Genomic DNA, 20,907 nt, shown 5'->3' on the forward strand with positions numbered 1-20,907 from the left:
CCCTTCTAACAGTCTACACCTGAAATCATAACTAAAACATACTATGCAACGTAACCAACTGCTGGCTTAAGTGTTGGTGGATGAACGGTAAGTGTGGATGTACAGTAAGGGTGTATGGATGGATGGGATGTACGGTAAGGGTAGATGTGGATGGATGTACGGTAAGGGTGGGTGGATGTACCGAATAGTTCGAAGCTTCGTTCATAATGTTGACATTCGAATTCTAAATCAACATTTGAATTCTTTATAATTTTTTTATATATATATATTTTGTATGCGTCTAATCATTGTTTAAACCAATGGGGTTTTTCTTCACAGTTGCAGATAAAGATTAGGCTACACTAATATTAAAGTATTATACTATTATAGTACATGACTAGTCATACACATTTTTATAAAACATTTATCATAAATGTAGCCTATCTGCATCCGCTTGGCCCTCAGCGCTCCATCAAGACGTCACCATCACTTTCGTACCAACCGTGCCCTTATTTGATTATTTATGTTGACGAAACTGATGAGTTATATAATATTCATTAAAGAAAGTTGATTTAATAAAAAAAATACTAATTTAATCAGATTAATCACTCAAATTGAGGATTTAGTTTGAGGATATTATAAAAAAAATTGGATTAAGTCATAAAATATGACGACAGACATTCGAAGCTTCGTTCGAATACTTCAATCGAAGCTTCAAATGTAAAAAAAATTCATTCAGTACAGCCCTAAAGGGTGGGTGGATGGATGTACGACAAGGGATGACAAGAATGTATTGCGATGAGACAGAGGGAAATGAGAACTTCAACTAATATGAAAAAGTAAAGTAAACTTTTGATTAAAATAAGATTAAACAAGGAAATGACAACACAGGGAAATAAATGGAAACTTAAATCATAAAAAAACAAACAAGACGATGATTTCAACACAAAATAATTTATTTGTTTGCGTGGAGAAAAAAAAAGTATGACAAAATGTTTTATTTGTTTCTATACTTGTGAGGGGTTAACCCTGCAGAGTGACACACTGTGAGCTCTCAAACACAAGGATGAAATGCTAACAAAATGGCTGCCAAAACAGAATGCAGTACGATCCTTAGAAATACTGCATATTAAATATTCATATAAAAAACTTGAGGTGATAAAAACTCTGTGGAAACTCAACAAACGACACATGAACGTAGAACACAAAGATGTAAACAAACAAGAAAACATATTGGAACAACAACAAATAAACAATATATAAATTACATTCAAACTAAACTATGTGGTTTTTTGTTGTTGTCGTTTTAAAAATACGTTATTCTTAAAGCCGGGGTACAGTAGAATGATATATCTCCTCTCTTTGAATGATATCTCTCCTCTCTTTGAATATCTCTCTTCTCTCTCTTTGAATGATATCTCTCCTCTCTTTGAATGATATCTCTCCTCTCTTTGAATGATATCTCTCCTCTCTTTGAATGATATCTCTCCTCTCTTTGAATATCTCTCCTCTCTTTGAATGACATCTCTCCTCTCTCTCTTTGAATGATATCTCCCTCCTCTCTCTCTTTGAATGGTATCTCTCGCTTCTCTCTCTCTCTTTGAACGATATCTCTCCTCTCTAGAACTTAAGGAACACGCCAACAGTACGGGAAGATGATACATAGTTTCCTCTGTGTGCGTTCAGTAGAAATCTATGGGGCAGCAAGCTAGCGTGTTGAGCTAGGCTAGTCATCCTTATCCACTTCCATTCATTTGTGCTAAGCTGGATAGGTTTCTACTGAGGAGATTGGTATCCATCTTCTTGTCTGACTCTGGAGAAGGCGGTGAGGCCATTTCCCATGTTGCGTGTTCCTTTAAGTCGTTCTGTTGTGTGCAGGACACTACTCTCTGGTCAACCTGGTGTCTTCTCTGCTTTTCCTACACTTAAGATATATTTTATTTCCACTTTACCAAGCCTTCCTTCAAAATAATTTCTCATTGCATATTTGTCGTCCAAACGGACAATTTCCATCATATTCTTAAACCATTTAGTTTAAAATGACTTAAATGTGCATCAATACATTTTGGTTCATATGCTTCACTAATTAGAATTACAAGTACATCTACGTACTTTATAGCCATAACTAGAAATACTTCTAAAATCCTTTTATATATTTTTGGTCCAACCCTTTGAGATAGGCTGCTTTCTCTTTGATAAGTCTCTTTGAAGAACATGTGTGGAAGTCTAAATTCTATCTTTCACATTCAGTAGTTTCATCAATCTTTGGGGTTTTAATTTAGAATTGCGTGTCCCAAAAGATTGTCTATATGGCTTCAGATATATTAAAACGTTCATATTGAAAATATTCAAATAAAATATATTTTTATTATTATACCGTTACATGGTACAAGTCTACACTACAAAAGTGGTATTTTAATCTTTTAAGAATATAGAGATAATCGTATTTCACTATATTTAAGAGCATCAACGCTCTTCCAAAAACAGTTTACTAAGCAGATAACTGCTGTATATTCACTGATAATAGAAAAACATGTTTACATGGTAAATCTTAACGAGTATTGCATAAAGCGCAATAAAAAAAAGTAGTAGCTAACTAGAAGCTGAAAAATAACTAACCGTTTTAACAGCTCTCCTGTGAGGCCTCGATACTTAATATTTGGGGGGGGGGGGGGGGGGGTATGTTTAGGCAACGCTTTAATCCCCCTTTACATAGCAGACGTCGGTATGGCTTACACAGGCCCCTTCCTTCATTGTCAATGTTTAAGGCCTTCAACTAAACCCTTTCCAGTTTCAACAGAACCAGACCCCGTCAGAAGAGTCGGTACGCGGCTGGACCCTGATCCGACCGCCGGATAACTTCATCGCGTCTTAGCGGCCTCCCGACGCTCTCCGCGGCTGTTTATTATTATTGCACTCTTTTCAGTGATTAGTAACTAGTGTTCAGGGGTTATTTTAGTCTGGTATCTTCTTCACAGTATTCAACTATCAAACAGCCTCTTGGCGTGACATCATAGACGTCACATGATCGGTTTGGAACAGAAACACTAAAAGGTTGGTTTGTGTGGCCGCTGGTATCAAATCAGCACCGGTACCAGGACCGGTATCAGCAGCACTGGGACAAACAGTGCTACAGAGAAGACTTTATGAAACCATAAGACTCCCCAACAAAAACACAACAGATTGCAAAAAATAAAATAAAAATAAAAATAGTCTTCACAATAACCATAGAGATATTCGTCTTACAAATTAAGAGCAAAATAATCAAATAAAGAACACGAGAACAAAACTTTTACAAAAAGCACTATAGTGAGAAGAAAACAAAATGACGGTGGTGGGGGGCGGAGCTCAGGCCTGGCGGTGCTCCAGCAGCCAATGAGCATCCGCTGACGCAACAAGCGTGGCTCGTTTGAACGTCCTGGCGGCCAATCACAGTTCGGCCAATTGGGATAAGTTCTAAGTAGCGGTTGTGTTCACGGTTTATCTCAGGGAGGCTTCCACCATGGACCTCAAAACCACACCAGCAATTATAAAACAAAATTATAAAATAAAAACATGGGCCCAAATCAAGAAGACGACACAGAATGCAGGGGGGGGGGGGGGGGGGGGGCGATGGAAGATGGCAGACAGACACACGGGCACCACCAGCACTACTTCCTGTCTGCCTCCTGACGCTCTCACTAGCTGACCACCTCCTCTCACCATCTCCACGGTCGGACCTTCCCCCTGAAGACCCTCCTCTCACTACCTCCACGGTCGGACCTTCCCCCTGAAGACCCTCCTCTCACTACCTCCACGGTCGGACCTTCCCCCTGACGACCCTCCTCTCACTATCTCCACGGTCGGACCTTGCCTCTCACTACCCTCCTCTCACTACCTCCACGGTCGGACCTTGCCTCTCACTACCCTCCTCTCACTACCCTCCTCTCACTACCTCCACGGTCGGACCTTCCCCCTGAAGACCCTCCCCAACGCCGAGCGCCTCAGTCCGCACTCCCACCGCCCCTCCTCCCGGAAGAGGCAGCTGCTGCTGCGCCCGCGCTCCTCCCTCCTCCGCCTCTCCTTCTCCCGGCTCCTCCTCTCCCGCAGCCGGTGTTCCCGGACGGCGCGGGGCAGCAGCAGGGGCAGCCGGCTGGGCTTCTCCGTCCGCAGCAGGCCCAGGTCGCGCAGCCTGAGCAGGCAGCTCTGGGGCAGCTCCGCCAGGACCCGGCCGGCCAGCCTCAGCACCACGGCGTTGGCCAGGTCCGCCAGGAGGCCGACGGGGCGCCGGAGGAAGCGGCGGACCCACCGCAGGCAGGTGGCCAGCGCAGAGCGGGGACCCCCCCCCCACCGGGCCTGGCGCTCCGCCCCCGGCAGGCTCTTCAGCAGCACGGGGATCTTGGAGCGCCGCACGCCCCAGTTGCGCCCGGCCTTGGGGAACATGTCGTAGAGGTTGCGCTCCGCCACGCCCCCCAGGAGCGACTGGGCCACGGCGAAGAGGGGGCGGGGCAGGCGGAACAGGAAGCGCATGCAGAGGCGGTTGAGGCGGCGCGGCGCGTTCTGCAGGAAGAGGCGGGCGGGACGCACCACCAGCACCACCAGCAGGTAGAGGGAGAGGAAGAGGGAGGGCGAGCTGAGCAGGGAGGCCGACACCAGCACCACGGGCACGTAGTAGAGCCCCAGGCTCAGCGACAGGCCCAGGCTGAACAGGCCGCACGCCCACAGGCTCAGCCACAGGAAGGAGGAGAGCGCCAGGGAGCAGCAGGAGCGCAGCAGCAGGTAGGAGAAGAAGAGCGCCAGCAGGGCGAGCTCGGCGGAGAGGAGCAGGGAGGCCAGCGAGGGGAGCGGCGTGGCGGAGCGGCGCAGGGAGAGCAGGAAGACGCAGAGCAGCAGGAAGGTGAGGTTGCAGGGCTGCGTGGCGGCGGAGAGCGCGAGGAGCAGGCAGATGGCGTGGGAGAGGAGGGAGGGCAGGGAGGTCTGGGAGACGGGGGCCGGGGAGGGAGGGGGGGAGACGGGGGGCGTGGGCTCCAGCTCCTCCAGGGCTTCTGGGAAGTAGAACTCGGAGAGCTGGTCCACGCGGCGCAGGCGGCGCCTCGTCTCCAGCGAGGGGGCGGCGGAGTAGAGGTCTGACGGACAGCCGTCGGCCACGCCCCTGCCCTCATCCTCGTCGTCCTCCTCCTCGTCGTCCGTGTCCAGCCTGTATCTGGCCTCATCATCCTCGTCGTCCTCCCACAGGACCCCCTCCCCCTCCGCCTCCCCCTCTCCTGTCTTCCACTCCTCCACCTCCCCCTCCACTGTCTTCCACTCCTCCACCTCCCCCTCCACTGTCTTCCACTCCTCCACCTCCCCCTCCACTGTCTTCCACTCCTCCTCCTCCCCCTTTCCTGTCTTCCACTCCTCCTCCTCCTCTCTCTCCTCCCCCGCAGTCTCTTCGCCAACGTTCACCTTCGACTCGCCGCCTCCCTCGTCCGCCTCCTCCTTCAACCTGACCTCCGGCGCCCTCTCCTCCTCCTCCTCCTCCCCTACCTCCTCTGTACCCTCCTCCCCTACCTCCTCTGTACCCTCCACCCCTCCCTCCTCTGCCTCACAGTGCGTCTCCTCACCTCCCTCTGTCCTGTCTACCACCTCCTCCCCCCCGCCCTCTCCCCCCTGGGGGCCCTCTCCCCCCTGGGGGCCCTCTCCCCCCTGGGGGCCCTCTCCTCCCTGGGGGCCCTCTCCTCCCTGGGGGCCGCTCTCACTCACTTTCAGGCTCTTGGGCTGCTGCCTCACTTCCACGGCGTGCTTCTGCCGCAGCTCCTGCTCGCGCCGCTTGTTGTACTCCATCTGGTTGGTGAGCTCCGTCTGGTGCTGCGTGCGGATCAGCTCGGCCCGCGTGTGCTGCACCAGGCCCAGCTGCCGGAACTCCAGCTCCTGGGTGGACTCGTGGTGCCGCAGCAGCATGGCACACTCCAGGTCCTTCAGGGTCTGCTTCTTGTTCAGGTCCTGGGGGGGGGGGGGGGGGAGAGGGGGGAGAGAGAGGAGAGGGGGGAGAGAGAGGAGAGGGAGAGAGTGTGATATGGAGGTGTAAGAAAACTGCTTTACTTACACACTTCTACAAACTAAGTGACGTTTTTGTCACTTAATGCTTCACTTGATGCCAGAAGTCACTATTAAAATTATTTGGTTGTGTTTTTAACCACAGGATAGTTTCTCCTAGTTTTAAATTTTTTTTCTCATATTTTTTGCACACAGATGGTAATATTTCTTACCAGTCTTCTACCAGGCAGTTAGCTGAGAGAACATATCTTTTTTTTGCGACAAAGCAAAACCAGTATGTACTGTACTGTTGCTGTATAATGACAATAGATTTGAATCTAACGGCCAGCCGGGCTGTTTCCTCATCAGATTCCTTTATTATTAAATGATATGCAGTGTAGTTTCTGGCACCGAACAGCTGCTTTCATGTCCCAGGTCTTGTTTTGGTTTCCTGCACTATGACTGTTTTGGAGCATTGTGTAGGTATGTAACCTACCTCTCTGAGCAGGTCTATCTAACTGTAACCTACCTCTCTGAGCAGGTCTATCTAACTGTAACCTACCTCTCTGAGCAGGTCTATCTAACTGTAACCCACCTCTCTGAGCAGGTCTATCTAACTGTAACCTACCTCTCTGAGCAGGTCTATCTAACTGTAACCTACCTCTCTGAGCAGATCTATCTAACTGTAACCTACCTCTCTGAGCAGGTCTATCTAACTGTAACCTACCTCTCTGAGCAGGTCTATCTAACTGTAACCTACCTCTCTGAGCAGGTCTATCTAACTGTAACCTACCTCTCTGAGCAGGTCTATCTAACTGTAACCTACCTCTCTGAGCAGGTCTATCTAACTGTAACCTACCTCTCTGAGCAGGTCTATCTAACTGTAACCTACCTCTCTGAGCAGATCTATCTAACTGTAACCTACCTCTGAGCAGGTCTATCTAACTGTAACCTACCTCTGAGCAGGTCTATCTAACTGTAACCTACCTCTGAGCAGGTCTATCTAACTGTAACCTACCTCTGAGCAGGTCTATCTAACTGTAACCTACCTCTGAGCAGGTCTATCTAACTGTAACCTACCTCTGAGCAGGTCTATCTAACTGTAACCTACCTCTGAGCAGGTCTATCTAACTGTAACCTACCTCTGAGCAGGTCTATCTAACTGTAACCTACCTCTCTGAGCAGGTCTATCTAACTGTAACCTACCTCTCTGAGCAGGTCCATCTAACTGTAACCTACCTCTCTGAGCAGGTCTATCTAACTGTAACCTACCTCTCTGAGCAGGTCTATCTAACTGTAACCTACCTCTCTGAGCAGGTCCATCTAACTGTAACCTACCTCTCTGAGCAGGTCTATCTAACTGTAACCTACCTCTCTGAGCAGGTCCATCTAACTGTAACCTACCTCTCTGAGCAGGTCTATCTAACTGTAACCTACCTCTCTGAGCAGGTCTAGCTAACTGTAACCTACCTCTCTGAGCAGGTCTAGCTAACTGTAACCTACCCAGGGTTCCCACAGACATTGCTAAGTGAGATTCAAGGACTTTCAAGCACTTTTCCAAGCACTATCTCATTTTAAAAGGATACAATTCACTTTTAAATGCTGTTTTTTTATTGAAAAGAAATCGGATCCAATATTTATGGCTTAAAACCAATTTCCGACAAATAGTTACACTTTAGATTTAAAAGATTATATTTCTTGATTCAGAACTATTTTTATCGTGGATGAACAAAACGTTCAATGCGAATGGTTGAAAAAAGGACTTTGTAAGCACAGTGTAATTTTTTTTGCTGTTTTCAAGGAATTCCAGGCCTCGACTTTTTATTGGTCAAAAATCAAGCACTTTAAGCACTTCAAGGACCTTGCGTGAACCCTGCCTACCTCTCTGAGCAGGTCCTGCTCCAGGTTGTGACGGGCCAGCAGCATCTTCCTCTTGTACTGGCGACTCTGCAGCTCGTAGTACTGCCTCTGCCTCCTCAGCAGCCCCGCCTCCTCCTCGGCCTGCAGCTGCTGCAGACACTCCTTCTGGTGCACCAGCCACTCCTGCTTCTCCCGCTTGGGGGTCGACTGGTTCTCGTTCAGTTCCTGGAGGGGGGTGGGAGGAGGAGGAAGGGTTAGAGCGCGACACCCAGAGGCAGAGAAGAGGAGGAAGGGTTAGAGCGTGACACCCAGAGGCAGAGAAGAGGAGGAAGGGTTAGAGCGTGACACCCAGAGGCAGAGAAGAGGAGGAAGGGTTAGAGCGCGACACCCAGAGGCAGAGAAGAGGAGGAAGGGTTAGAGCGCGACACCCAGAGGCAGAGAAGAGGAGGAAGGGTTAGAGCGTGACACCCAGAGGCAGAGAAGAGGAGGAAGGGTTAGAGCGTGACACCCAGAGGCAGAGAAGAGGAGGAAGGGTTAGAGCGTGACACCCAGAGGCAGAGAAGAGGAGGAAGGGTTAGAGCGTGATGGAGGCAGGGTTGTCTGATGTTACCTCTTTGAGCTGCTCTTTACGCTGGCGATACTGTCTCTTCTGAGACTCCAGCAGGCTGCTCAGCTCCTTCTTCTGCTGGGCCAACATGTGCTGCTGGAACTTCTTCTCCTCCGTCACACCTGCCTTGATCTGGACACACAGACACAGACGTCAAGCCTCATAATAACCACAAGGTTCACATCCATACAGGTCTGATGACGGGGCTCTGGCTTCTCACCAGCCAGTGGTGGTGAATGACTACTTCAAACCAGGAATGTTCAAGGGCATCTGGTTAGTCATTTTAAATTAACCGTATATTCTTACCACTTTGAGTGCCAGCGGCGTGTATTGTCGTCTTATCATGCCCCCCGTTGAGTGCCGACGACGCGAATTGTCGTTTTAAAAAAAATTATTAGTGATCTGAATTCATATTCATCAACCGAGTCTCCCGTTGGTACAGCAGACCCTCTAGGAGCTCAGATGGGAAAATACCGCCCCCTATCGTCTATCCCTGTGTAACTGCAGGCCATTCGATTATACTGGCCGATCTGTGTGGGGGGAGCCAACTGGCTCCATTATGCTGGCGAGGGATCTGATGATGAGGGAAGTGATCGCGAGTTGGAAAGCAGCGTGGAATATATATTTACAGCAGCCAATAATCAATCAATAAACGCGATGGATATTTGGAATGGCGATCAGGAATTGGAATAATCTTTTTGGAGAACATCTGATCTAAGGTAAGGAGTCTATGTTACCAGTTTTAGGATAATCAGAGCTGTATTCACTGAGATAACAGCGTGTCCCGTATGTGTGTATGTGTGTGATGTTGAGGAAATGAGAATAGATTTTTCAGCCCGCTTCTATAGCGTGCATAAGTACCAGTGCACGTGAGCGGCGCGGGGAGCGGAGCGGGCGGTTTTGACGTGAACGAGGAGTGGGTTTTAAAATGGGTCGGCGCGACGTCCGGAGCGAGAGTTCTCCTCCGCTCCAATCCACTCTGTGTCAGTCACAGTGGTTTAACACTGATGTAATATACATGTAGTACAATGCCAAAGCAACAGATGGCGATGTACAAACATGAAGGCCATTTTCAACCAATGAGAAGGGTGAACCGTCACTCACATCCTGTTAGAAAAAGTATATGACGCCATTGTTGTTGTCGTTAGCTTACATGCTAACGTTAATGGCAGCGACCATAGCATTGTGGCTAGGCTAGCTATCATCGCTTAGTAGAGCTAGTGAATGGATAAACAACGTTATTTAACATTGCAGAATGGGTACAATTACAATACGGCTCAATACAACCAATTGTTAAGGGGCCCAGGGGGTGTAGACTGTTGTAGTTTGAGCTAATTTACACCATGCTCCAAAAAATAAAAATAAAAAATCTGCCGAGCGATGTGGAGCGGGGAGCGCTCGATTCAAGGTGAGCGGTGAGCGACTTGGGGGCGGGGTCAACATGAGCGATTAGCGGAGCGGAACAAGCCGTCTAGAGCGAAGAGCGGATTTCACGCCTGCGCCAATCCGCTCACGTGGCCTGATAAGTACACATATACTATCGATAATGTAGCGTTTATTTGAAAACGATTCATAAATAGGCAGACAAATGACAACGTGTCTAGTGTATTCGAGAATATTCCAATAAATGCCGTTTATGGGGGAATCTTTCTATTTTCCGGGAAATTTTCGAGAACGATAAATGCTATAAAAAGGATATGAACCGATTAAAAAACAATCCGTTTCGACAATGTTGACTGCAAACAAGACATTGATAAGCGACGGGCAGATTAGACACATAGCCATAATTTAAAACATAGATTATGCGTTTTTAACGCTAACATTGAAGTGGGTGGCGGCATTCAAGGGGGTAAAAAGGAAAACACGGCCAGCATCGAACGTTTTTTTTTTTTTTTATCCACTTTTTCTCCCATTTTCTACATTTTCTCCCATCCCAATTTCGTATCATCCAATTCAACCCTCCCCTGTCACGAACGCTGTTTCTTGCCTCCCACAAGCCGGCTGCAATGTGGACTAAGTCATACATAGCACAAGTCCCCTCCGGTACTTGAGGTAACAGCAGTCGCATCTTTTCACCTGAGCAGCTCGATCTCTCAGTGGCGAGGAGTAACGCGTGGGAGGCTCACGCTGCCCCCGACACTTCCTGATTCTACTGCGCAGGCGCACCAACCGACCTCTAGGAGTCGCTGTCCACAACGCCCGATCACCACCCATCAGTTTCCCACCCCCTAATACGGCCAATGTGTATTAGTATGAACAACCAGCTAAACTGAAAGCAATGTGGAGCGCTGGGCTCGAACAGGCGAGCGCAGCATCTCCGCATTCGTGGCGAGCGCCTTGCCCACTACGCCACATAGCCGCCCTCCAGCATCGAAAGTGTTAATAGTTAATTAGCATTTAAAAAAATATATTAGGCAACACAGTGGAAAACTGCTGGACTATCCCCTCCCCTCCTCTCTTCCTTTCTCTCCTCCTTCCTCCAGGATTGCCAGGTGCTTCTTGCTCAGCTTGTCTCTCTCATCCCTCCTCTCTCTCCTCCCACCCTCCTCCCCCTCACCTCCTTATCCAGGAAGGCCAGGTGCTTCTTGCCCAGCTGGTCTCCCTCCTCTCTCCTCCCTTCTCTCCCCCCTCCTCCCTCCTCCCCCCCTCCTCTCCCCTCTCCTCTCTCCTCACCTCCTTATCCTGGAAGGCCAGGTGCTTCTTGCCCAGCTCGTCTCCCTCCTCTCTCCTTCCTCCCCTCTCCCCCCTCTTTATCCAGGAAGGCCAGGTTCTTCTTGCCCAGCTCGTCTCCCTCCTCTCTCCTTCCTCCCCCCCCTCTTTATCCAGGAAGGCCAGGTTCTTCTTGCCCAGCTTGTCTCCCTCCTCTCTCCTCCCTCCTCTCTCTCCTCCCCCCTCCCTCCTCACCTCCTTATCCAGGAAGGCCAGGTGCTTCTTGCCCAGCTTGTCTCCCTCCCCGGAGAAGCTGTTCCTCTGGTTCTCCAGCTCCTTGTCGAGCCTCAGCTGGTGTTCGTCCATCTCTGCCTTCAGCTTGTTCTCCAGACCCATCAGCTGCTTCTGGTGCTGCCGCCGCATGCGCTTGTACCTGGGGGGGAGGAGAGAGAGAGGAGGGGGGGGGGTTAGCTGGGAGAAGAACCTGGTGCTGCTGCCGCATGCGCTTGTACCTGAGGAGGAGGAGAGAGAGGGGGGGGGGGGGGGGGGGGGGGTTAGCTGGGAGAAGAACCTGGTGCTGCTGCCGCATGCGCTTGTACCTGAGGAGGAGGAGAGAGAGGGGGGGGGGGGGGGTTAGCTGGGAGAAGAACCTGGTGCTGCCGCCGCATGCGCTTGTACCTGAGGAGGAGAGAGAGAGAGGGGGGGGGGGGTTAGCTGGGAGAAGAACCTGGTGCTGCCGCCGCATGCGCTTGTACCTGAGGAGGAGGAGAGAGAGAGAGAGGGGGGGGGTTAGCCCCTTTCGTGACTGCTGATGCACGCCTTGCTTTGAATACAGCAGTCACTTCTCCTGTTAAGATTTTCTGGGAAAAAGTAACCACTCAATTATCAGAATTTTTATCTCTGACCATACCTACACTGCCTTCTGTATTGTTGTTGAATGATGTTTCTCAGTTATCAACCTCTGTACATGTAAAGAGACTAATTCTGGCCGGTCTTACGGCTGCCAAAAAGTTGATAGCGTCACGCTGGATTCAACCGGATAAATTGTGCCGGAAGGTATGGATTCTCACCTATCTCGATGTGATTTATCTAGAGATATCCACTGCACGAATTTTAGGTGTTAATGAAGCCAGTATAGCAGTCTGGGTAGCTGTGGTGGAGAAGATAAAAGGGAAGCATATAAACGTGTAATTTTCTGATGCTAAATGAAATAGTGGATGTATAGTCCAAGTGGGGGTCCTGAGGGGGGGGGGGGGGGGGGGGAGGGGGGAAGGAAAAAGCGAGGAAGAGTGAGCAAGAGCACATGTATTGTATTTATAATTTTTATGTCTTTTAATCTACATTCATTTTGATTTGATTACTGGACTGTCATTATTGTTATTATTATTTCTGTCATTGTCCTGTGATTTATCATTGATTATTACTGTTACTGTATTGTTTGTCTAGTTTCATGTTAAAAAAGGAAAAAAAAAAAAAAACATTTGCTCAAAAAAAAAAAAAAAAAAAAAAAAAAAAAAAAAATACAGCAGTCACTTGCTCCACCTTACTAGCCGTGGGAACATTCACCCTGAAGCACTGGTTATTTACAAACGGTTCATTCTAAATGTATCACAGAGAAATGTCAAAGGTACTCACAGTTGCATGAGGGTTTCACACACAGAACCGGGGTGGTTTGAAAGCTCGGCGTTGCTAATAAACAATTTAATTCTTTTTTATAAACTAATACAAATCACAGAGCAGCGGTGCATGAAAATGGATTAGTCTCTTCTTCGAGAAGTACCTGAGACGACCGGCTGGTTCAGAGCTCCTGGTGGCCCAGAGCTCCTTGGGTAAAATACGCCCAAACGATATTTGATGTATACGTTTTTCAGTGTGAAATACAATGCAATATAAAATATTTTAAAACAAATATACAATTGTCATGGTGCCATTTCATTCAAAAACATCAATTTTCATCTCTACTTTTTAATACTGCTATAAAGACATCTATTTCTATATATAGTCAGTATAGGGAGGTGTAGTGGTTACGTCATTGCTGTTTCCGGCCGGTCCACCATCTTGAAATCGCAATGTATTTCCCCATTGCCCCTTTCTAAATAGTCTCGTTGAAAACAAATAAAGCATAAACATTTGCATGGTGTACCTTTCTGTGCATATTCATACACAATCTATAGCTCAACATGAAAATATTCGCAATTAAATTGTAAAAAAATTGAAATCGCAGAATTTTATTTCAACCAAAAATGCTTAAACAATAATGTTAGTGATAGAAGGGAACTCATTTTGTGCAAAATGGAAAGCTTTTCAATGTTCATGAGGCAGAATTGTTACAATAGCCGATAATCCATTTTCCCAATGATAAATCCCTATATGGGTGGACCTCGCGGGCGGTCCACCCGTTTAACATGGTGTTGAAGCAGGTTAACATGGTGTTGAAGTAGGTTAACATGGTGTTGGTTAACATGGTGTTGAAGCAGGTTAACATGGTGTTGAAGCAGGTTAACATGGTGTTGAAGCAGGTTAACATGGTGTTGGTTAACATGGTGTTGAAGCAGGTTAACATGGTGTTGGTTAACATGGTGTTGAAGCAGGTTAACATGGTGTTGGTTAACATGGTGTTGAAGCAGGTTAACATGGTGTTGAAGCAGGTTAACATGGTGTTGAAGCAGGTTAACATGGTGTTGAAGCAGGTTAACATGGTGTTGAAGCAGGTTAACATGGTGTTGGTTAACATGGTGTTGAAGCAGGTTAACATGGTGTTGGTTAACATGGTGTTGAAGCAGGTTAACATGGTGTTGGTTAACATGGTGTTGGTTCCTCACCCAGTCATCTGCTCCCTGAGGGCGGAGCCCTGCTCGTGTTCCTGGATCTGCCGGGTGACCAACGACGCCGTCCTGATGGTGGCAAAGTGGTCTCTGCCACGCCGGCGCCTGCCCCCTCCTCCTCCCCCACCTCCTCCTCCTCCGCCACCTCCCACAACCCCAACCCCCGCGGACGAGGCCTCCCGCTGGGAGTCCAGCTCCGGCTGGTAGGGGTCGTCATAGATGTTGTCATGGCTCTGGAGGGTGGAGAGAGAGAGAGATGGTGGAGAGAGAGAGATAGAGATGGTGGAGAGAGAGAGAGAGAGAGAGAGATGGTGGAGAGAGATGGTGGAGAGAGAGTTGAGTAATCCATGGAGATAATGTTACTCTAATGTTACTGTGGTTCAGCAGATGGTACCATGTTCATGTCCCCTAGTGATGTTAGCTGACCCCCCTAGCGATGTTAGCTGCCTCCCCTAGCGATGCTAGCTGACCCCCCTAGCGATGTTAGCTGCCTCCCCTAGCGATGCTAGCTGACCCCCCTAGCGATGCTAGCTGACCCCCCTAGCGATGCTAGCTGCCTCCCCTAGCGATGCTAGCTGCCTCCCCTAGCGATGCTAGCTGACCCCCCTAGCGATGCTAGCTGCCTCCCCTAGCGATGCTAGCTGCCTCCCCTAGCGATGCTAGCTGCCTCCCCTAGCGATGCTAGCTGCCTCCCATAGTGATGCTAGCTGCCTCCCCTAGCGATGCTAGCTGCCTCCCCTAGCGATGCTAGCTGCCTCCCCTAGCGATGTTAGCTGCCTCCCCTAGCGATGTTAGCTGCCTCCCCTAGCGATGTTAGCTGACCCCCCTAGCGATGCTAGCTGCCTCCCCTAGCGATGTTAGCTGACCCCCCTAGCGATGCTAGCTGACCCCCCTAGCGATGCTAGCTGACCCCCCTAGCGATGCTAGCTGCCTCCCCTAGCGATGCTAGCTGCCTCCCCTAGCGATGCTAGCTAACCCCCCTAGCAATGCTAGCTGACCCCCCTAGTGATGCTAGCTGCCTCCCCTAGCGATGTTAGCTGCCTCCCCTAGCGATGCTAGCTGACCACCCTAGCAATGTTAGCTGACCCCCCTAGCGATGCTAGCTGCCTCCCCTAGCGATGTTAGCTGACCCCCCTAGCGATGCTAGCTGCCTCCCCTAGCGATGTTAACTGACCCCCCTAGCGATGTTAGCTGACCCCCCTAGCGATGCTAGCTGACCCTCCTAGCGATGCTAGCCGTCTTCCCTAGCGATGTTAGCTGACCCCCCTAGCGATGCTAGCTGCCTCCCCTAGCGATGCTAGCTGTCTTCACTAGCGATGTTAGCTGACCCCCCTAGTGATGCTAGGTCCCCATTAGTTGTAGAATGTTAGCTACAGTGGCATGTTCTGTAGTCTAAAGATCTACAGCAGGCTGCATGTGAACACATGCAGGACACAGCAGCAACTGTGTCAAAGAGGACTGCTTTAGAGACTGACCACGGGAGAGAGCAGAGGACTGCTTTAGAGGACTGCTACAGAGGACTGCTACAGAGGACTGCTTTAGAGAGACGGACCACGGGAGAGAGCAGAGGACTGCTTGAGAGAGAGCGCAGAGGACTGCTACAGAGGACTGCTGCAGAGGACTGCTTTAGAGAGACGGACCACGGGAGATCAGAGGACTGCTTTAGAGGGAGAGTGCAGAGGACTGTGGGCCCTCTTTCCCTCCCTCCAGGCTCCAACCCACACACTTGGATAGACCAGTTGTGTGGGACGAGGCTGTTAGAGGTGACTGGATGTTGAGTTCTCCCTCTCACCAGAGGCTTGTGCAGCACAGAGCTGTTGGAGGAGACGGTGTGCTCTCCCTCCTGCATCATGGCCATCTCCCCGCTGTCGTCGGAGCCGTCCGCCAGGCTGTTGACCGAGCTGCTCTGGGAGCTGGCGCTGATGGACATGGAGGGCAGCGAATGGGAGCTCTCCATGCTGTTGACGGTCCCGGTACGCAGCATGTACTGCTCCGCGTCCTGGGAGAGGGAGGGAGGAGAGACGGTTGAAATTATGCTGAGGGGTGTTAAGGGTAGCAGGGTCCCCCTCGCTGGTCCCAGGCTATGCTCTGCTAGTAGCTACATCTCCCCAGTCCTTGCATCCCTACACTGGCTCCTGGTAAAACAACCAATTAATTTCAAGATCCTCATGTTCACATACAAAGCCATAAACAGTCTCGCCCCAGCCTACATAAAAGAACTCCTGGTCCAATCAACCAGCTCCAGATCCCTCAGATAAAACAACCAAATCTGCCTAAAAATCCCCCACACAAGACTGGTGACGACACTCTGGAACAAGCTCCCACTCAACTTGAAATCTGCAAGCACTCTACGGATCTGGCATCTACTGCTTTGGCATTGTACTACATGTATATACATCACTGTGCTCAGGAGGCAAAAACTATGTCTAACTTGCCTGCCATTACGTAGCGTTCTGAAAAGCTAAACTGAAAACTGAAACGAAAACCGGGCCTAGTGTAACCGCAGCCTCAGTTTAGGCCACCATTTCCCTCCCCACTCCCCCTTTTTTGTAAAGGGCCTTGGGTATGTGAAAGGTGCTATATAAATCCAAGCCATTATTATTATTATTATAAGCTGAAAGATGTCGTAGACCCCCTTCGAGCTATGGAGATTTTGGCCGATGCTTTTCAGTTATCGTATTGTGTTGGCCTTTTGTATTTTCCTCTGTTAAGCAGATTCTATATTGTGTTGGCCTTATTGCCATTTTGTGTAGATTATACTATTGTGTTATATTATTGCTGGGTGGTTCCCAGTGCCAACCTCTGGATTGTTGGCTTGTGTCCTATGACACTCGGTTATATGTTACTTATGTTTATAGTGTCCTATATGTTACTTTGTTTATATTAGATCTTTTATTTTTATGATCTACTTTTTTTCTCCCATTTTCAATTTTTTTCTCCAATCCCAATTTCGTATCGTCCAATTCTCCCCTCCCCTGTCTCGAACGCTGTTAGGCCATGCCTCCCACAAGCCGGCTGCAATGTGGACAAAGCCTTACATCACGTGTCCCCTCCGGTACTCGAGGAAGCAGCCGTCGCATCTTTTCACCTGCACAGTGCGATCTCTCAGCGGCGGGGGTCTGCGTGGGAGGGACAAGCCGCCCCCGTTGCTTCCTGATTCTGCTGCGCAGGCGCACCAACCGAACTGTAGGAGTCGCTGTCCACAACGTCCGATCCCCACCCATCAGCTTTCCCACCCCTAACACTGCCAATTGTGTTAGTATGAACGACCAGCCAAGCTGATAGCAATGCGGAGAGCTGGGCGTCTCCTGCATTGGTGGCGAGCGCCTTGCCCACTACACCACCTAGCCGCCCCTAGATTTATTTTTTTATATATACACCATGGGAAGGGGGAAACGAAATTTCACTTCTCTGTATGTCTTGCACATTATGAGAAGCGACAATAAAGCTTGACTGACTTTGATATTTGTGAGTGTTCTACCTTTGTTTAGTGTTTGTCTTATCATATATTCCTCTTTGTTCTCCCCTACCATTTTCCCTTGTATTCAATATTGTTGTGGGTTTCATTCCCCTTATTATTTAATAAATATCATTTACCTTTTGGAAAACGTATTGTTTATTGCCTGCCGGGACCTGTGCTTAAAGCACTCACTGGTATTTGTTTGGTCTTATCAGACCTTTTGTTTGTGACAATAGTGTTACATGTTACTGTGATATGTAGCTAACAGTGTTACATGTTACTGTGATATGTAGCTAACAGTGTGACATGTTACTGTGATATGTATCCAACAGTGTTACATGTTACTGTGATATGTATCCAACAGTGTGACATGTTACTGTGATATGTATCCAACAGTGTTACATGTTACTGTGATATGTATCCAACAGTGTGACATGTTACTGTGATATGTAGCTAACAGTGTGACATGTTACTGTGATATGTAGCTAACAGTGTTACATGTTACTGTGATATGTAGCTAACAGTGTGACATGTTAGTGATATGTAGCTAACAGTGTGACATGTTACTGTGATATGTAGCTAACAGTGTTACATGTTACTGTGATATGTAGCTAACAGTGTGACATGTTAGTGATATGTAGCTAACAGTGTTACATGTTACTGTGATATGTAGCTAACAGTGTGACATGTTACTGTGATATGTATCCAACAGTGTTACATGTTACTGTGATATGTATCCAACAGTGTTACATGTTAGTGATATGTAGCCAACATAATGCTAATGTCTACTTTGTGTCTACTAGGGCTGACCTTCGAAGCTTTTTTTGGCAATCGAAGCTTTTTTTTTTTTTTTTTATAATATATATTTTTTATCTTATGTTGTGGGACTTGTACAGCACTTTCGTAAACTTTGTTGTTTTTAAATGTGCTCTATAAATAAAGTGTATTGGATTAATGAATTAAGTAGCCCCTTTCGTGACTGTGACGCAGCCAACAAGGTTTCACTCGGCTGTGTGATTTAATTCAAGGTGGATCGCTGTTGTCGTTTGAACAACTTCAGATTTCATGGGAACTACCAATCCCCCAAATCAAGAATGTTTAAGATGAATGAAGTAAGATTTTGATTATTTGAAATATGGCCTGTGTAGACTAAACTATGCACAGAATTATGTACAAGGTCCGGATTCTACATGGTCCGGCAATGTAGACCTTGTAGACTCCACTACAGACCAATTATCAGTGAATGTTCATGCATTTTTAAGAAGGGCTACTTCCACAAAAAAACAAAGAACTCACCAAAACATCCCAGTAGCACCTTATCTAAATGTTCTATTTCATATATGGAGATTCATATTTATTTATGTATTGCATGCATTTCTACATTTTATTTCCTATTTTGTTTATTCATCCCAGTAACTTTCTTTCTTATGTGTGGAATTCTACAAGGCATGTAGGTGTATATGTGTTTGAGGATGATATAATTTGGGCAGTGCTGAGCTGGGTTACTTTCCTCCAGTGTATTTGTCCCCCGGCCCCACCCAATGGCCCCATGCGCACGCACACACAAAAATCTAAGTAATCTTTTTTTTTTTTTAAACTTCGATTTTTTTTAATGTTCGAAACTTGTGCCATCGAACGAAGCTTCGAAGTATTTAAGACAGCCCTAGTGTCTACATCACTTTAAAGCTGAAGCTGATGGTGTAAGGCACGTTGGGCTGCAATTCTTGTACGAGAGGTGCTATACAAACACATATTTGATCAATCTATATATTGATTTATAAACATTATTATATGCAGCACAACTGCACAGCCAGTTCTCTAGGAATAGAAGAAGTGCGTCGGCAGCTCAAACATTCGGTGAATTCCTTCACTTCCTATGTGAGGCAGCAGCCCACGGCCTGGACACACAGAGGGGAACAGAGCTCTTTGTACAGGAGGGGAAGGGGACCAGGGGTCACATGGTGCAGCCAGGCACAGCGTACAAAGACAGGATGGATGAGAGCGCTCGCCGTCTTCCTGAGCGCTGCCTCGGACACCGCAGAGTTCACCGTTAGGAATGTCTGACCACTACTAGGGGTGGGAATCACCAGAGGCCTCACGATATTATACGATATTATCATGATACTTAAGTCACGATACGATAGTATTGTGATTCAGAATATATTGCGATATGCTGAATCATATCGCAGAGTAAAAGCCTACCAGTTTGTATTCAATGTCTCTTTCAACCAAGAGAAGGAAAGTATCATTTAAGAGGGTTGTGTATTCTTAAAACATGTAAAAAGGTAAGAACTCATGTAAAAACTAGATGCGTTTCAATTTTGGGAGTTAAATTATGGAATAGCCTTAGTGACGGGTTGAAGTTGTGTACTTCTCAGTGGAGATTAGTGATAAACTAGGCGTTAGGTAGTTTGCTGCTGGTCGAGGCGGAAATGGACGCGTCACGCGATTGGGCGCACATGTCACATGACCAGAAACGTCCGTGGGCAATCAGATCGCACCAGAAACGGCAGTGGCCAATCAGATTCACAAAACGCGAACGCGGAAGCATGAACCGGTTGGTATTCGAATAGACGCTTCCCCATCTCCTCCTCCTCCTCTCTTCTCTCCCCATCTCCTCCTCCTCTCTTCTCTGCTTTCCCCCCATCTCCTCCTCCTCTCTGCTTTCCCCCATCTCCTCCTCTCTTCTCTCCCCATCTCCTCCTCCTCTCTTCTCTCCTCATCCTCTCTTCTCTGCTTTCCCCCCATCTCCTCCTCCTCTGCTTTCCCCCCCATCTCCTCCTCTCTTCTCCGCTTTCCCCATCTCCTCCTCCTCCTCTGCTTTCCCCATCTACTCTGCTTTCCCCATCTCCTCCCCCCTATCCCCTCTCCCCATCTACTCTGCTTTCCCCTCTCCTCCCCCCTATCCCCTCTCCTCTGCTTTCCCCTCTCCTCCGCTTTCCCCATCTCCTCCCCCCTATCCCCTCTCCCCATCTACTCTGCTTTCCCCTCTCCTCCCCCCTATCCCCTCTCCTCTGCTTTCCACTCTCCTCCCCCCTTTCTCCCTCCTCTCCCCTTGATACTAAATGCTCCCATCATTGGCCAACATCAAGTGCATCGTTTCAGTCCCTACTATAAATTGATTGCATTGGAGGTGAACTGCTCCCGTCCTCCCTGCATCCTCCTCCTCCTTCCGCTCACCTCCTCCTCGTCTCCTCCCTCCGGCGCGGGGCCGTTGTGAGCCTCGTGGAAGAGGATCTTCTTCATCTTGCGGTACTGCAGGTTGTCCAGCTCCCGCACCGCGTCCTTGGTGCGAGCGATCAGGTCCATCACCACGGTGACGGGCCGCTCTCTGGATAGGAAGTGGTGCTGGAGGGGGAGGGCAGACACAGAGACACGGGTGGTCAGTTATCAGGTCCATCACCACAGACACGGGTCGCTGTCTGCACAGGAAGTGGTGCTGGGAGGGGGGGGCAGACAGAGACGGGTGGTCAGTTCACTTGTCAAAGACCATGGGGGGTCTCTGAAGTACAAAGCCCTGTTGGGTTAAAGGG

At 48.4% G+C, this 20,907-nt stretch overlaps 2 protein-coding genes across 2 annotated transcripts in view; both read right to left on the minus strand.

Moving 5' to 3' along the window:
* taok2b (TAO kinase 2b) overlaps positions 1–20,907 on the minus strand; it is a gene marked incomplete at its 3' end in the record, with an annotated part of 65,716 nt that overhangs the window by 14,740 nt on the left and 30,069 nt on the right. Inside the window, exons 11-17 of the mRNA XM_084322543.1 lie at positions 20,555–20,722; positions 15,707–15,913; positions 13,912–14,147; positions 11,345–11,522; positions 8,444–8,572; positions 7,855–8,058; positions 5,701–5,940 (exon numbers count right to left, since the gene is read on the minus strand). Coding sequence (XP_084178669.1) covers positions 5,701–5,940; positions 7,855–8,058; positions 8,444–8,572; positions 11,345–11,522; positions 13,912–14,147; positions 15,707–15,913; positions 20,555–20,722 — 1,362 coding nt within the window. The remainder of the gene's footprint in view (positions 1–5,700; positions 5,941–7,854; positions 8,059–8,443; positions 8,573–11,344; positions 11,523–13,911; positions 14,148–15,706; positions 15,914–20,554; positions 20,723–20,907) is intronic.
* LOC311234983 (serine/threonine-protein kinase TAO2-like) lies at positions 929–5,241 on the minus strand (the record flags this gene model as incomplete). The annotated part of the gene is made up of 2 exons (XM_084322294.1): positions 929–3,770; positions 3,914–5,241. Coding segments are annotated over 2 exons (1,332 nt in total), but the record flags the coding sequence as incomplete, so codon positions are not given.

Source organism: Notolepis coatsorum (genome assembly GCF_963971535.1).
Source record: "Notolepis coatsorum genome assembly, chromosome: 10".
In the NCBI taxonomy this organism is placed as follows: Eukaryota; Metazoa; Chordata; class Actinopteri; order Aulopiformes; family Paralepididae; genus Notolepis; species Notolepis coatsorum.